This window comes from Cydia splendana, chromosome 15 (genome assembly GCF_910591565.1).
Source record: "Cydia splendana chromosome 15, ilCydSple1.2, whole genome shotgun sequence".
Taxonomy (NCBI): Eukaryota; Metazoa; Arthropoda; class Insecta; order Lepidoptera; family Tortricidae; genus Cydia; species Cydia splendana.
Window position 1 is genome coordinate 4681010 of NC_085974.1, and position 18416 is coordinate 4699425.

At 36.7% G+C, this 18416-nt stretch overlaps 1 protein-coding gene across 1 annotated transcript; it reads right to left on the reverse strand.

Annotated features, from left to right (window-relative positions):
• Nucleotides 1-720: 720 nt before the first annotated feature.
• LOC134797476 (eukaryotic translation initiation factor 4E-binding protein) lies at nucleotides 721-12355 on the reverse strand. The gene is made up of 2 exons (XM_063769712.1): nucleotides 12096-12355; nucleotides 721-2245 (listed from the first exon to the last, which is right to left on the reverse strand). The coding sequence occupies exons 1-2, from the start codon at nucleotides 12235-12237 to the stop codon at nucleotides 2040-2042; spliced, it is 348 nt and encodes a 115-aa protein (XP_063625782.1). The 5' UTR covers nucleotides 12238-12355; the 3' UTR covers nucleotides 721-2039.
• Between the last annotated feature and the right edge of the window lie 6061 nt (nucleotides 12356-18416).

Genomic DNA, 18416 nt, shown 5'->3' on the forward strand with positions numbered 1-18416 from the left:
TCTCGCTCGTCATCTCATCATTCACTTGCGTTCGTTTCATATCATCTCTCACACAGTCCATCCACCTTTTTCTCGGTTTTCCACTCCCGTTACTTCCCTTGCGATATTGTTAACAAAAAATTTCGTGCTCGCTGCGCTCGCGTTTTCGATTGGTTTTTTGAGACCCTGTATCTGATCTACATGTTAGCTTGACTGGTGAATGAATAGAGTTAGACCAAGAAAATTCTGCAATGATTTTGATAGCATACGCAGTGCTACTAGTGCAAATGTTATTTATACGTCATAATTTCATTGAAGTTTTGGCGTTTAAAATAACACTTGCACTGCGTGTGTTATCAAAATCGTTGCAGAATTATCTTGGTCTTACTCTAGTAATTTTCTTAAAAAATTTGCTTAAGTAAAATCAATTTCAAGGACATTGGGTGTTGACAGCCCCATAATATTTGTGTAAAAACGGTTTTATGGAATTTTGTCAACGATTTTAACAAGTCTACAAAAGTTTCGGTTTCGGTTTCGGCCGAAACTAGAGCCAAAGCCGAACATTCGGTTTCGGTTTCGGCAAAAAAACATGTTTCGGTCGGACACTAACATGTACCTATTTCCAGTTTAGGTACTCTAAGTGATGTGGCAATTTTATCTCAAATAATTCCTTAGTAAAATAATTCAGTTTACCTATTGAAATTAGACGTTGTTTTTAAGTGTACCAAATGAAACAAAACATACTCATAATATCAACTTTATTAAAAAATTGGCAGTCAATGAAATTTGTAATATCAAATTGTCTCAGTAGAAGCCGAGTAATAAATTTCAGCCAAATAAATTTTATCATTAACAGAATATTATATTTACAATATGTGTTTACAATGTATTAAATGCTTTGGAACAACAATTAACAAGATTTGTCATATTCAAGCCTTAACTAATCTAAATTCACGAGAAATTAAAAGAGTCACTTTGTACGGCATCTCCAAACAGAGTTACCCTTTTCATCATGAGTGATAGCAAAATCAACAATACTTTGCTGTCGTCTCATCATACACAGTGAACTGGGAGCAATAGTTTGGGGTCGCGTCTTTTAATAACCTTTAAGTCTTTTAATAATCTTTGAGGTAGGGCCCTACTGCTACAAACGAAAAACTAAATTTTGTTCTCTATCTCTCTTTCGCTCAAATATGCAAGAGTGATAGAGAGGCAAATAACGAAATTTGCGGTAGCCCTACCGCAAATGAATACCTCTGATGAAGGATCAAAATCAGCGACAAATAATACCTATAAATTTACTAAAATACGAGTAGTAAGGTCACAAGACACAGATTTTTAAATAAATCATTGTTGAATTAATAAATACACATCGCATTATAAGTATATTGAGAACGCAGTCTAAATGTTCGCAACACCACTTCAGAAGTAAATTATAAACTAATTAACTTCTATTCAATGGCACTTGCTGTTTTACTATTCTATAAACTAGTCGATTACTAATTTATGCGTCTTACGCCATCTGATACTATTTACAAAACACCTTTGCCATTTAAATAAATGTAATGAAAATGGCAATGGATTGCGTTTTGAACGCACTACCAACGGTTCAGTCACGCTTAAAGAACTATGTTTAAAATCTTAAAACTAATGTATTGATATTAAAAACCTTTAAAATTTGTCACAGCAAGCCACATTTGCAGAAATTACAAATGCTTTACAACCTCTGCAATCGCCAAAGACAATAATGAAAGCCTGCTGCAAAGGCGTAAACTGCAAATACATAATTACTTATCTATGACTCCATATTCTTAGCAAAACAGGAGACTCCCTGAATATGTAATTGAAGTTACATGTTCGTGTTATCCATTTGTGCGCGAAAACAATAACCTCAACTGTGCCTGACAATTGAGCTATTGTGATTTTGCTTGCTTAGTATATGAGGTCTCTTATGCCTCTTCCACACGACACAATCTTATAGGAATTACGACGCTTCAAATAAAATTACATCGAGTTTAAAAGTCATAACTTTTAAAAGTTTAGAAACTTAATATAAGCTTCTAGAGATCCATGCTAAACGTTTCCTGTGACTCGTCGAACGAGATGGAATTCGAGCGGGTATTTTTCTGTGTTGGCAACACTGAGACGTTGCCAGCGCCGGGGTTTTTCAACATGGCGGCTGGTAGCGAGCATTTCGGCGGCGTCTGAGAGATTGGAGACTGCCGCAGAGACAACATGAAAGACCTTTCGTAGACTATCCTGGTGCCTGGAAAAAAGAGAATAACATAATTATTGTGTGTTCAATATATCAGTCCTTGATTATTTAGTTTTCATAATGGCATCTACTCGTACATAGTACTACTAGTACCTACAAGACGTCATGGAACGCCAGGAATAAGTTAGTAAGTTTTGCACCGTACAATGTTCCAACTAAGTGTAAAATTTATGTATTTTATGTAGGTAGTAATTGAGCACGAGGCTCGAGTCTTCCAATTCAATGTTTACACATGCGCTTGCACACGTAAGTATATTAAAACAAACTATTTCTTGTCTATTTAAACAATCTTTAACTACTATAAACAAAACAGATATAAACCGCTTGACGTGGATGGCACAACGTGCCTCATTTTATTATACCTAGTCATTCCATCAACTTACAATGTGAAGCATACCGTATAGGTAAGGACTTAAAGTTTATAATATCTTGTAGCATATTGTCTGCCTTCTAAAGACAGCTTGACCATAACTTTCCCTATGTCGTCATATCTAATATCGTCGGGTGACAAGCAAAAGTCACTAAGTACTATCAAAAAATTAAAGTAACAATGCACTTTATTACACTTGTAACACGGTTTATTGTCCAATAATTTAAATGGTGTTAGTTAGTGACTTTTGCTTGTCACCCGACATACGATATGTTCTTGTTATCTTTATCATCAGTTTGTTTGGAACCCGACATTAAGTGCCCTCGATAAAGTTATTCTATTTACAAGCAACCTCTACAACCGTAGCCATTAGCAATTTAGCAGTAAGGCTATTAGTGAAGCTTATGTGACAATAAAGTGATGTTCAATACATATCTTCAATACCTGGAATTGCTTTCCTTTCGTAATGTTATCAGTGTTTTGCACACGCAATTTTGCGACCTTAGATCGAAACACGATTTTTATACTGAAAACTGCCGAAACCAAAACTTTGGTTGGATAATCCTTTGCGCGTAGATGTCGTAATTATTTGATGAAAGCTATGAAAAACTGATTTATTTCCTGACATTTTTTGGTAGGTATGCTATCATTTACTGTATACCTACTAGAGATGCCCCGAATAGTGAATTTGGCCGAATACTGAATACCGAATACTCGGCCCCCCTCTCAGCCGAATACCGAATATTCGGCGACCGATTATTCGGCATGACATGCGAACATTTTGAGTCACAATTATTACGAAAACTGTTCGCCAACAAAGCACAACGTTTGCTAAGATATATTTTTATGTTGAACAGAATTAATGAATGTAGTTAGAGTCAATAAAATCAGACCCATGATAAAAATAAAATATTTTGGAATCAACAAATGCTCAAAAACGTGCCTTTGTATTTAACCACTTTCCAAGAATACCTTTTAAATATTACATAAACATAAGTATACCTAATTTAAACTTTCACGATTATTCAACATTATCAAACTGCACTCGGGACTTAATCGCGTATTTAAGTTTTAAAATTTACCTCCGACGTTTCGAGGACGGAAACTTAAATACGCGATTAAGTCCCGAGTGCAGTTTGATAAGTATACCTAGTTTTTGGTTATTTTTTTGTGAAATTTTTCTTTTTAGGTAGGTGCAACAGATATTCGGTATTCGGCCGAATAGTAGGCAACATTCGGCCGAATACCGAATATTCGGCAAAGTGGCCGAATACCGAATAGATGCCGAATATTCGTGGCATCAATAATACCTACTCTACATGCTGCGGCTTAAATACGTTTAGGTAACATTAGGCATTAAATTCAAGAAAATAATATTAATGACAGTCTGTGTAACGACAACCCTTTAGGCGACCGATTCAGATATAATAATATTTTATTTTAATACGACCTTGATGATCGCTCACGCTGATTGGTGCATGTGAAAAGAAATGAACGTCGTGCGTGAGATGCGCGCCAATCACCAAAATAATCTTCAAGGGCGTATCAAAACCAGCAAGCGCTGGTAGCCTATAGCGACCGTTAAGAGCGTGCGTGCGACTTTCAATCCGGGGGTCGCGGGTTCAAACCACGACTCGTACCAATGAGTTTTTCTCAACTTATGTACGAAATATCATTTGATATTTACCAGCTGCTTTTCAGTGAAGGAAAACATCGTGAGGAAACCGGACTAATCCCAATAAGGCCTAGTTTCCCCTCTGGGTTGGAAGGTCAGATGTCAATCGCTTTCGTAAAAACTAGTACCTACGTCAATTCTTGGGATTAATTGTCAAGCGGACCCCAGGCTCCCATGAGCCGTGGCAAAAATGCCGGGATAACGCGAGGAAGAAGAAGTCGTATCTTAACCACTTCAAACCATTATAAATTGTTATCAAATTAGATTCGACCTCCAGGGTTTTATTATTTGACTACCTAACAACTCAAATGTTATTTCTACGTGTTTGTTTTAAGTAATACCTACTAGTGAAGTTACACGTGTATTGTATAACTCTCTTAACACTTTTAAAGCTAAACCGTCGAGTTTAATATCTCTGTTTACTCAAATTCTCGCGGTCAAGGTTACAGAACGCGTGTTGTACAAAAACCATGAAAAAAACAGGCGAATGTAATCATAATACGTCTTATGTCAAATGGAGTAAGAACTGTGTAGTACGTATTGTTATTGTGGTTTTATTTGACGCTGTGTTATCCTGTAGTGCATTTTTTACGATAATAGGTAAGTACTGCGCAGTTAACAGTGAGTAGGAAAATAATACGATTTTAACCGCATGGCTTAGCGGGATAAACATTTGATTCAATAAGAGTTTATTGACCACAAAACGTGTGTACCTATAGCAAAGATTAAATGAAAAATAATACCCACAATTGTAATATAAGTAGGAACCTACTTGTAATTAAGTTTAATGACAACTTTAGTGGTTTTTGCTGTGCGTCGTACTCAAATGAATTTACGTTTGTCTCTAGTACCTTCTAGTATTTTCACATACCTATCACAATCAATGTTCGTCAAACTCCTAATAAGTAGATATGTTAAACTAAAGATGACAAGGCTTTTTAACTAGATGTTAATAATTTACACACCAAATATAAGCAACTCGTGTAAGTTTTAGTAGTTACCATACACAAAAATAATCCATTTACGGTATGTACTTTGTAATCAAGCGAGCAGTTTGGGCAGCCTTGGGGCCCGTTTAAACTCGTGACCTCATCAGCATATCGCCCCCTGTTGCTAACCTACCGCTATCGATAAAATACGAAGAAGCTAATATGAGACATCTTAAGTTTTTGTGGATACACATAAATTAGGTACTTGAAAACAAACCTTCAGTATCGCCAAATGTCACTTTGCACAGTTACAACACAAAGAAACTCTCTCTTTCATTTCTTTCCTTTTAGTGCTACGTACTCATAACTTTGTTCGCGGAGCACGGTTTTAGCAATATGCTTACTTGGATCGCATTTTATAAAGGCAAGTAACCAGTATTTCTAATCTCTGTCTAGTTCACTTTCTATCAAACATACCATAGTCCATAATATCCCCACTGTGTGGTATGAGTTGTTATAGAAAGAAAGAGTTATACATAGAGATTAAGGTTACGGACCTTTTACAAAACGGAACCCTGGCTTACTACCTGGCTAACTACCTGGCTTTTTATACCACCCTTCCCCTTACGTATTCTTATTTATAATTTTTAAAATTTTTACAATAGGAATCGAAGTTTAATTAGCTAAGATACCCATAGGTATAGATTTTGTTTAGGTAGGTAACACTTACCTACAAATATTATTGACGAAAATGTACAGTTAATGTTAGAGTAGGTTAGAGTATATTTTGATTTAGGAGACTATATATAAACCATGCCTTATTAACATTAAGTTCTGTGGTGTGACATTGATAATGTTTTAGGTACAGTCAACGGTAAAAATATGGGTGTAGGCAACTTACTCAAAAATATGTCCCATAGTTCTTAATTCACTGACATAAGAGTTATGGGACATATTTTTGAGATGATTTGTACACCCATATTTTTACCGTTGACTGTATATAGCCATAAGTTGGTTATTTTGCGAACATTATTGCTATGTTACTTCGTGAATATTATTAATACTTTACTTAAAGCACACTTCAACTAAGGAATCGCCGTAGCCCGTGATGTGAACTCTGGTGAATTTAGCTCTAAGATTACCTACTGCGTTTCCATTTAAAACAAAGAACATAAAATGTCTTCGAAGACTAAGATAAACTACTGTGCCAAATGTACAAAGGAAATCAAATCTAAGGATTATTTAAAATGTCAACAGTGTGGAAGTTATTACGACGTGACGTGCACTACAAATGTCAGTATCAAGTTCTTCGACTTAATGTCTAAGTTGGGTAGACAGGCTTGGAAATGTCATAAGTGCCGAAATAACAGTCCGAATACTGCAAAGGGCCAACAAAAATTTGCATCTAGCTCCAGCAGCGTACGCTCGCCTATAAAAACGCGACGGAAACCGAAGGTGGTCCAACCAAGTCCTTTTTCGGAATTGTCTCAAAAATCCGAATCCGACTCAAACTTCGACTCCCAAGAGCATGATGATACTGTGTACAGCCTTCCGGACCTATCAACAAGGCCTACGGAGGATGTGCAAGTACTGGAATTAAAATCCCAAGTGTCAGACCTATCCGAACAGCTGGCCAGCGCTCGCGAGGAAATCGACCGCTTGAATTGTACTATTACGAAAATGACAAAAGATTTCGAGGAGAAATTAAAGGAAATAGATGATCTGCACAAAAAAAAATTGGAAGTAAACAATACACCCAAAAAATCATCCAAGAAAAAGAACTCGAGTCAATTCACAACTGATTCTTTACTCAGCTCCACCTCTCAGGAAATTATAACCCGTGCTCCAAACACGGAATCAGGTATTTTATCCACACCAGAACCAGTCATGCAAGACTCCTTAAACATTTCTGCTGCTAATTCCGAGGCTATTTCTGTCACGGGCATTGAAAAAGACAATGAAGTTTTGCCCAAATGTAAGGTCGATACTGTCGACACTGAAAGTGACCATGACTCTTCTTCTACGGCCGCGGAAATTCCAAATAGAACAGAAATAAATAAAAGTAAAGTGCTGATTTTTTCAGATGAAAAATGCGTATTTCTACGGAGATATCTTCAAAACCACCTCGGTGATACACACATTGTTACGGCTATTGTAAAACCAGGGGCATCAACAGACAAGCTGCTAGAATCTTGCATAACTCTGTGTAGGGATTTTACCAAATATGACTATGTCGTTATAACAAGTGGCCAAAATGATAAAAGTCTCATGAAATTACAGGCAACTCTTTATAACTACATGGAGCGATTATCTCACACTAACATTCTACTTAGCGATGTATACCTTAGCAAAAATCTGAATGTTCCTAGTATCAGCGAAATGTACAAGTTGCTATGTATTGAATATAAACAATGGTCTTATTTTATAAGTCCTTATGACGGCAATAGAACTTTTAGAACTGGTAAGTTAAAATTAAGTTTTGCATTGTTAAATCGGATACTTAGTCTAAACTATAAGTATGAATACTATACTTTTAAGGACACTCAAACAAAACCGGAATCAGATGAAAATATAACCGGAAAACCAATTAACATTCATAACGAAAGTGATTTTTTTCGACCCTAAAAAATGCACTTTTTCAGTCTTCCATCAAAATGTTCAAGGCCTAAAGTCGAAAATTGGCGAACTAGAAATTTTAACAGAATCCATAAACATAGATGTTCTCTGCTGTTCTGAAACATTTTTAAAAAATAATGAAGTTCGCTCTCTTCAAATTAACGATTACATGATGGGCTCACAATTCTGTAGAAGCAAGATGACTCGAGGCGGGGTCTGCATATATGTAAGAAAATCCATAAACTTTGTTAACCTTGAGTGGATTTCTGCTCTGTCCAAGGAGTTGCATTTCGAAGCTTGCGGCATTTTAATACCTGACCTAAACTGTATAGTGGTGTGTATATACAGAAGTCCCGATAGTGATATATTGTATTTCTTTGAAAGTTTAGAAGTTCTACTTGGCAAATTAACACTGCGTTCTCGTAATTTTAAGCGCAAAGTAATTTTGGCAGGTGATTTCAATATCAATTTATTAAGTAACGATTCAGCAAAGCACTCTTTCATTACTTGTCTACACAAGTATAACTTTAAGGCCAAAATTATAGAACCGACTAGAATCACGATCACATCTCAAACGTGCATTGATAATTTAATCTCAAACTTTCGACAATGCACAGCTAAAGTTTTAAACTTAGGTATATCTGATCACACTGGTCAGATAATAACTTTTCCTACCTCACATGGTTTCAGAGAAAAATATTGGTTTATAAAAAGTAGAAAAATTGATAAGCATCTGGAAATTTTTATTAAATACATTTCACAGGTTAATTTTTCCGACGTATTTGAGAAACAGGACTCCAATAGTGCTTATCAAGCGTTTATAGACATGTACAAGTTAATATTTGACTTAACAATACCTCTTGAAACCGTTCGTAAGACGTACAAGAGTAACCCAAACTGGAAAACAAAAGGTATCGTAAAGGCGAGTAAAACTAAACGCAAAATGCACTTGTTAAGTCAGACGCACAATAATATCCAGATCTTGTCTGATTATAAGATGTACTGTAAACTGTATAAAAAAGTAATCCGTCGCGCAAAAATGATCACAAATGACAAATTTATTTATAATAGTGCGAATAAATCTAAAGCTTCATGGGCCCTGATTAAGCAATATACTTCTTCCGTAAACCCTTTAAAGACAACGATGAAGAAAATAACACATGATGGTATTAGTATATCGAATCCCTCAACGATAGCCGAAACTTTTAACCATTTTTTTGTCAACCAAAATTCGAGTAATGTTCCTTGTGATAAATATAAAAGTATTTCTGAAACAGTCTGTAAAAGCATCTTTCTGAACCCTGTTGACAAAACTGAATTAAAAAACATTGTAAAATCGTTGAGCAATAAAAAAAGTTTTGGTCACGACTCTATTCCAGTAAAAGTAATTAAAACAAGTATTGATTACATCTCTGATCCTTTGATACATATTTTAAACCTAACTCTTGAGACGGGAATATTTCCTGAAGATTTAAAAAAAGCCTTAATTAAACCCTTATATAAAAAAGGTGAGAAGGATCAAATTAGCAATTATAGACCTATTGCTCTTCTTCCAACTTTTTCGAAAATCTTCGAGAAAGTTATCTATAATAGGTTATTGAGCTTCATACAAACAAACAAAATACTTAATCCAAATCAATTTGGATTTCAGAAAGGAAAATCTACATCATTGGCAATATTTAAGATTTTCATGCACATATGGGATGAGATAAACAATAAGAGACCATGTTTTGCTCTTTTCTTGGACCTATCTAAAGCCTTCGACTGTGTAGCTCACGATACTGTTTTATGTCAGCTAGAAAATTTAGGAATACGAGGTAGCGCTCTGAAACTTTTAAAAACTTACTTATGTGATAGGAAACAGGCGACAGTTATAGAATCGTTTAATGATGTAACAAAATCCATAGAACAGGAACAATCATGTTTTGAGACTGTTAACGTAGGAGTTCCTCAAGGAAGTGTATTGGGTCCACTTATTTTTCTAATTTACATTAATGAATTACCCAAAATTGTCAACGAACCATGCGTTCTATTTGCTGATGACGCCACACTTTTATTTTCAGGATCATTATCAGAGGAACAACTTGAAAACAACATAAATAACACACTAGGTGTTGTAGTTGAATGGCTAAAAACATTAAACTTGAACGTAAATTTAAACAAAACAAAGCTCGTTCAATTTAGAAATTATAGAACTTCGGCTATGTCCATCTCCGTAACACAAGGAGCAGAGACAATAGAACAAGTAAACAGCGCTAACTTTCTGGGAATTACAATAGATTCTCATCTTAATTGGAGATCTCATATTGCAGATTTAAACTGTAAAATTGCTAAAACAGCTTATGCCTTATCTATACTCTCTGAAACATGTTCTGAGAATGTTGTTAAGAGCGCATACTATGGGAATGTATATTCACAACTCACGTACGGTATTATTTATTGGGGTGATTCTGTGGACGTTTTAACTACTTTCAGGTTACAAAAAAGATGCTTACGAAACATGTTTCACTTGGACTATCGTCACTCGCTCAGAAATGTATTCAAGGAAAAGCAGCTTTTGACTTTAACTGGAATCTACATACTCGAGCTTTGCCTCTTTGTAAAGCGCAATGGAGAGTACTTCATAAAACTGTCCTCACTTAATGACAAATTACGCATGCAATATAAATACAACTATCGTATTCCAAAGGCCAATAATAAACTAATGGATAAAAGTGCCTATATTGCTGCAATAAAAGTTTTTAACAACTTACCTATTGACATAAAGTCAGTCGAAGGTAAACAATTTAAAACTATCTTAAAAAAATGGCTTATTAATAGAGTCTTCTACAGCATGAAAGAGTTTGTCGATTATGATGATAGAGTATGATGCATGTAATAACTTTGTTACTAGTTATAGGTTAGTCAAAATTATATTGTACGTCCGTGATGGATAAACTGTTGGTTCATAATTGTAGTATTGTCAACATCTTTGTACACAGTTATACAATAAACTATTATCTTATCTTATCTTATCTTATAAGTAGGTACATTGAGATAAATTTTGGGATAGGTTACTTTTATGCGACATTGGGATGGACACGGAAGAATCATCTGGGGGCCGATTTTTGAATTTCGATCGCTCGATTTCGTAACTCGAAAATCGGTGGAAAACGGCGAGTTGCTAATTTTTGAAATACGAGCGATCGAAATTTGGAATCTATTGGTATTGACCACTTTATTTCAATTCTATTAGTAGAATTTAAATGCCTAGTAGTGGAGATATTATTTAATGAAATACACGAAATCGAGTGGTCGAAATTCAAAAATCGGCCCCCTGGTTTTAAAGTATCGCCATTCGCCAGACTCAATCCCAAATGCATAAGGAACAGGAAACACAAATACACATAAATAAAAAATAACTGTTTTGACCCATATAAATACAATGTAGCTCACAACTCAAAAGTAGGTCATATCGTATTTTAATCCGCGACATGCAAACGTGACATTTCCTACCTCGTTAACACCTCAAGGCCCACGTGACCACCACAAATAAACCAATTTAACCTACAATCAAACGGTGGTTACTAATTTACCAAGCCATGTGGCATTACATAACCACATGTGTAAACAACTAAACACACAGACCACACAGTTGAAGATAACTTTACTACCTGACCTTGACGGAAATACGCGTTTTTGCGGCCCCAACCGATTTGTGTTTCAAATTTGGACATTTATTATTCTCAGACAGACGTTAAACTTGAATTTACTTAGGAATAAATCGTTTTACAATTCGTTTCACGTTGTGTACCTAATTGAAGATTCCAAGCAGGATTTAAAGTTAAGTAGCTACTTATAAATTCTTACTAAGTCATAACTATTGAAGGTATATTGAGTCGATTTGTTCGCCACTTACTTAAAGCAAGTTCTGGCGACAAAAGTTCCATGTCGCATCTAAATTTACGCTCGTTGCAATTCAGTCCCTCTCGAGGTTAATACAGCTAATGGACAAATGCATCCTGAGGTCACTGACCTAATCAATTTAGCAACATGAACTACATACACCTAGCAACATATAGGTATAACCGTGTCAACAATCTAGACAACTTTATCGCGGAAAGATAAAATATTGAGCGCGAGGCAAATCGCGCAGATAAGCCACAAAATTATGTAGCGAACCTACCTTAAATAATGAGGAATTTTATATTTGGAATGGCATTTTGTGCTTTAATAACATTAGATAAGGATGAAATTACAATTACAAATTACCTCCAGGGGTAGTAGAATATATGGTGCCTCCAGGCGTGCTGGAATAAACATCAGGCATCTGCGCCGGGTCCGAGATCAGCACCCGCCTCGTCGGGATTGACTGGCTGTGCGTCGCTTGCCTCGCAATAGGGGACGCGGACATTGTGTTTTATTTTTTTACTGGTAAAGTTCAAAATTCACAAACACTGGCACACTGTCGGAGGAGAAATGAGCGACTGAGCCGGGCGCTGGCGGGGCCTAAAATAAATACGTTTGCCGGCGAACAACGCGCACGTATAGGCAGCGTGTCGCACACTTGCGCCCCACATCAAAACACGCTGAGATTATTCGATAGATGTTACAGTGAGTACGCGATGTGAACCTCTGTGAGGCTAATAAAACTTGTGATCCACTTCCAACTGTAACCTTTTCACCTTGCGGGATAATGGGTTTGGCAACTGTCACAGGTTTTTATAGATGGCGCCAGCATAGGTTTTACCCGTCCCTAGTTTTGCTTTATGAGATTTGCTTAAAGCGTTCGTTTGATCCTAGCATCTAGGCCCTAGATGCTAGGAACCGAACCCTAGATTCTAGGGCATGAAATTAAAAACAAAACACAAGAATTTGAGACAATTCGTAGGATTGACAGGTAAAACCTATGCTGGCACCATCTGTAAAATACTTCGACCGGCCAACCCCAGGCTACTACCTTCCATTGACAGACGTCCAAGGACAAAAAGCTTTGGTACCTATTCTAACAGAAATATATGTATGTTTACATCGGTCAGTCGACTGTCGCGTCTAGAAACACGTGGCATACACCATCTGTGTCCACGCACACTCGAGTCCCCAATCTTACGATTACCCACACACCCACACTGAATCTGCTATATGCGTAGTTTTTGCAAAGTGTAAGTCATGTGTTGATTAATTTATATTCGTGAATTGTTATCGCGGGGCTTCAAGGATGGGCTAAATAGACTAGTTTATTATATTAAAACGTGCAGAACCGGTTTTTTACCGATAGATAGTGCTACTTTATCATAAAATAGACTCAGCTCTGATAGACAGCGCGATTTGCTTTAGGGGACACTTTGGGAAGAAATCTCCATACAATTTCACCCGTTTTCATTGCTTTGAAGTGTAGTGAGGAATTATGAGCGACATTTTCCCAAACTTGCTCTAGATTGAACAAACTGCCGTATTCGAACTTTAAGATATTGACAAGAGACGACACGTACAGTCGCCATCAGATATATTGGAGCGGCCGAGGTGCTCAAAAATATCTGAACACGCACTCTAACGCCTTGATAATAGAGGCGTGTTCAGATATTTGTGAGCACCTTGGCCGCTCCGATATATCTGATGGCGACTGTACTACATCCATTCTAAATACGTTATAGTTTAGATATCAACTAGTTCTCTCTTGCAGCTCAATTCGGGCAACCAATGTCACTTTTACGTTAGGTAAAGTAAGATATCTATGTATTAGATGTGAATTGGATCTCTAAGTCATATCCTGTGGAAATCGTTCAAGATTATCTCCAGAATCGCGCAAATGTCAAATTTGACAGGTTAGATCTTAAACATATCGTTATCGTATCTTGGTGATGTCTAAAAGATATCTAATAGATGTCTATTTCAAAATCCGAATCGGGCCCATATCCGTTTAATTTCACCCGATAATACTTGAACCCCTCACTCCTCTCTAAATTTAATATTTGCCCATACAATAGTCTAAATAAGTTTTTGGCAAAAATTTCATTTTTGGTACAAGCTTTTATCGCCGACTGTACTTTTTTTTCCACAGGCAACTAATACTCATCGAGACTATTCTAAAAACCCCAAACACAATTAGGTTTCGTTGTTTTATCACAGAGTTCCTATGGCCACCTCCGGTCTCCATCATCAGATCAGCTCGATGACATCATAATATTGCATTGTCACCCGACTTACGTATGTATGCAAAATTTCAGCTCAATTGAAAATCGGGAAGTGGATCAAATTTAACTTGCAAGATTTGATTACACACAGACAGACAGACAGACAGACAACGGGCAGGTGAAACTAAATAAAAGCTTGTAAAATTTTGGAAAACGAAACTACGAGACACTTATCCCTACTAATGTTATAAATGCGAAAGTAGTTCTGTCTGTCTGTTACCTCTGTACGCTTAAACCGTTGAACCGATTTACATTAAAATTGTGATGGAAATAGTTTAAGGCAAGGGCGCCGCCGAGGAGAGTGGGGTTCAAGTATTATCGGATGAAATTAAACGGATATGTTCAATCTAGAGCAAGTTTGGGAAAATGTCGTAGACGTACATAGGACTGTTTTTATCAATCAAAATCATTATCATCACTACATGGTGGCCAAAAAATAAGCGATTCGGGATTGGTCCCATAGTAAAAGTTGATCAGTATAATCCCAAAACCTCCGTGGTAACGGGAATGCACTTATTTTTTGGCCACCGTATATATCAGTATATAAAAACTACACCAGCTGTTGTTCACACAATAGATAGTCTCGTAGTAAGATCCTAGAAATAGACTGTTGACCCAAATCGATTGTTTACGTGTGCTGAAGTATTCTAGGTGCGGAGAGATGTGCGAGATGTACGTTACGAAACCTCGTACACAATAACATGGGCACGTGGCGCTTACTTAGCATTACATATGTGACGTTCCACGGCAAAAGGTACCTTATGGTGGCTGACACTTACGTCGCATAGCGCCGCAATAATATTGGAGCGGCGTTAATAATAGCGTAAGCGCCAACCGCCATAAGGTACCTTTACACGTGGGACGTCACATATGAATACCTACTTATTCTTATAACTCACATACCTAGCTACAATACTCGTGGATTTCGGTATGACACAGGACGTCTCTCCTGTGGAACATAGGTACCTACTGGATCTGGTACACTAAAGGTTTGTTTATTTTCATGACAAAGCGCAACTGGATTAGTAAGAGAAGTTAAATCTTGAGTAGGTAATCTTGGAAATAAAGTCCATTTATCTATATCTACGTGGGTCAATTTCTGAACTCGATTTTTTTTCTGTCCGTGATGAAAATCGGGGGTTAGCATCAGATAATACTTACCATTTTTTTTTTACATAAAGAAGTCACACTTTCACACCGAGTTCCATATGAATTCACTGATTAATTGGTTTTTAGAGTACACTTAAAAATACATAAAGGCTCAAATTACTACTCCCGTGCCCTGTCCGGAATCTACTTTTGAGCATAATGAAAAATCCTACGAAAAATTGTACATTAGTATCACTAATTTAGTATCAAATACTTAAACTAGATGATATTTACTATCACTGAGCACATACACTATTAACTTCATTGTGGTAAATAGCTCGTGATCGATGTTTAAATTTTGTCCGAGCGCGCGAGGACAATTTCGTCGGCAAAACTCAAAGGGCTCTGACAGCCGACGTCTGTATTTGAACCGCCTCGTGTCCCGCCTCACCTGTACTGGCAGTATTCGGCTGTCTCTCAAAGCAAGCGGATGTACGTCAAGCCGCGGCGTGTTCGAGCAAATCGCGTAATTATTTCGGAATCCGGGTGGGCGACAATTTTTTTCTAATTTCGATGCCCTTTATAAATTTTATTTCCCACATAGCTTTTCAATAACAATTGTCATATTTAGGAGCCCTTTATGTATCTTTATGTTAGCGATAACATAACAGTTTGGTCAAACACGATTTAAATTTTTGGCGAATTTTTTTATTACGGATTCCAATTTCCGTGCCCTAATTCCCATGGAATATTTACCTAAAACAGCTGATTAAGTGGCACGGGAATTAGAAAGTATTACATATATTGTCAACAAATCTTTTATTGGGGGCACTGTAAGTTAATTGGCAATGTTTACGTCATATTATTATTATATATATATGTATATTGGCATTGAATATATATTATATGTAATAACAATATGACGTATATCTTTGTATTTTACATTTAAGAAAATCTTAAAGAATGCACAAAAATCTGTGAACGGTTTTTAGTATAAGTACTATAGTACATACAGGGTGGACCCGAATAACTCGGGCAATTTTAATACGTAAGGTAAGGTGGGGTAAGACGACACCGGGGTAAGTCTCACTTGTATGGAATCCTCGTACTGTTAGTCTTGTCCCACCTTACCTTATTCATTGATCATATTATAAAATTAAAATATTATATAAACATAAAACTATTTTTGGAATTATTACATATTATAATACCTGTACCTAAGGTTACATAAAACAAAATGAATCAAATTTGCAATGTTCTTTTTTGTAAATTAGACAGCTGACAGCGTATGACATATAAAGTTTGAACATCTGGGAGACCGAGCTTTGCTCGGAAAACATATACCTACCTAAAAACTAAAAATGCGCGTTTTCCCAGAGATAACACCTAGCTAGATCGATTTTTCACCCCAGAAAACCCTCATAGTTCCTCATAGTTGTTATAAATTAGCTTTTCTAATACAAGAATAATTAAATATATCCTATTCTTACTAATTTATAAATGCGAAAGTATCTATGTCTGTCTGTCTGTTATCTTGTCACGCTTAAACCGCTGAACCATCAAGATGATATTTGGCATGGAGATAGTTTACCCCACCTTACCTCATATGTGGTCAAACAATTTTTTGTGTTATGAATTTATGAAGGCAACATATTCGATTTCTTCAGATTAACTTACACAATAACTTCTTCTCACTGTGCCCCTATTTATTTCTTAGTATCATTTCCTATACGGTCATATACCAGATCAAACACCTTGTACCTATCTACATGCAGATACATAATGACACTTTTTAATGAATAGTTTTGTATGTAAGGCGGACAAGTTTACGCAACTACTCAAAGTATTGTTTTGAAATATGTACATTTTACTAAGAAAGAGAGATTAGTTGCCATTAAAATAAAGGAAACGATTAGTCAAATACGTAGTTTTTAGTGTATCATACTTTCGTAGGTTTGTCGTCCGAAACTAAAATTAAAGAAGGTAAATATGTTCGATGCCGCTTCAGTATGGTTGCAGTATATTATTGTAGATTAAAATATACATAAATAATAGTTTTAACTACCAAAATAAGTTAAGAAAACAATTCCTGGGCCATGTTCTAATTTCCGTGCTAGTAAAATCTAATTCCCATGGACACACTAATTCCCGTGCCCTGACCAAAATTTTAAATTGAAATAACTTTTATAGTTTTATGAATATTTTTACCCAATAAGAAAATTAAAGTTTATTATATTTTTTATCAAATTATCAGCATATTTTTTTTTGTGTAATGTTGGTATTTCAAAATTCCATGGGAATTAGACAAAAATGCTCGTTTGGTGAAATTGACCCACGTAATGGACATATTTGACACTAGCTGTGCTCGCGGCTCCGCCCGCGTGGAATTCGGTCTGTGTCAGTAAGCGGCTAATTTCTAATCCTAATTTCTCTCCCTCTCCCCTGGAGGCGGAACTTGAAGTAAAGTTGACAGATGGATATGCTAGAGGACTGTAGTCCAGATAAAATATTTTACAGTTAGGTACCACTAAATAAAACTACACTCCAAAATCAATAGTTTTTTTCGCCCTTATTCAAATTTTACACGTGATTTTAACGACAGAGTAGTAGGTGTATATCGGACGATACAGTAAGGCAGCGGTCGACAACCCGCGGCCCGCGGGCCGCATGCGGCCCGCGAACCTCTCACTTGGGGCCCGCGAGCCTCCCTAGCTATTTTTATGTAATATTATCAAACGACAATGTCTGATAAACTCATAAATATTAACAAAGTGCGGCCCACGTCAACATCGTTAACTACTATGTGGCCCTTGGCTGCTAAAAGGTTGCCGACCGCTGCAGTAAGGTATACGCGCGCGAGCGAAAGCGAAGCAGCCTGCCTGGCTAGAGCGCCACTCACCGTGGTCTTCTTCAGACTCCTGAGGAAGACCGCGTGCCGTTTGTAACCTCAATGCGTTGCGAGACTTTCGCGAATGATTCGATTTTTTTCGGGAAGGCATGGAAATGCGTATAAAATGCGAGTCCCAAATCGTTTGACTCCGCAAACGACCAGTGCCGGATTAAGATATTTTGATGCCCTAAGCATTTCTAGACCATGGTGCCCCCTCTACCTAGGGTCATCAAGATTACATTGATTTTTTTTGGTGAATTGAGTGACGTTCATTGCCGCATTACAGCTGAGAATGGAAATTAGTCATATCAATTTATCACGAAAATTGACAGTGCCGCAGCAGTAACGTTGCCACAGAGTACCTAATGCTGCTGCAGTCGCCATATCTTAGAATATTATTGAAAACGCGAGCGAAGCGAG

Excerpts from the sequence above, each read along its gene's own strand:
- LOC134797476 (XM_063769712.1), bottom strand. The coding sequence starts at position 12,237 with ATGTCCGCGTCCCCTATTGCGAGGCAAGCGACGCACAGCCAGTCAATC. Across the intron at positions 2,246-12,095 it reads ATATTCTACTACCCCTGGAG|GCACCAGGATAGTCTACGAA; the intron begins GTAATTTGTAAT and ends TCTTTTTTCCAG.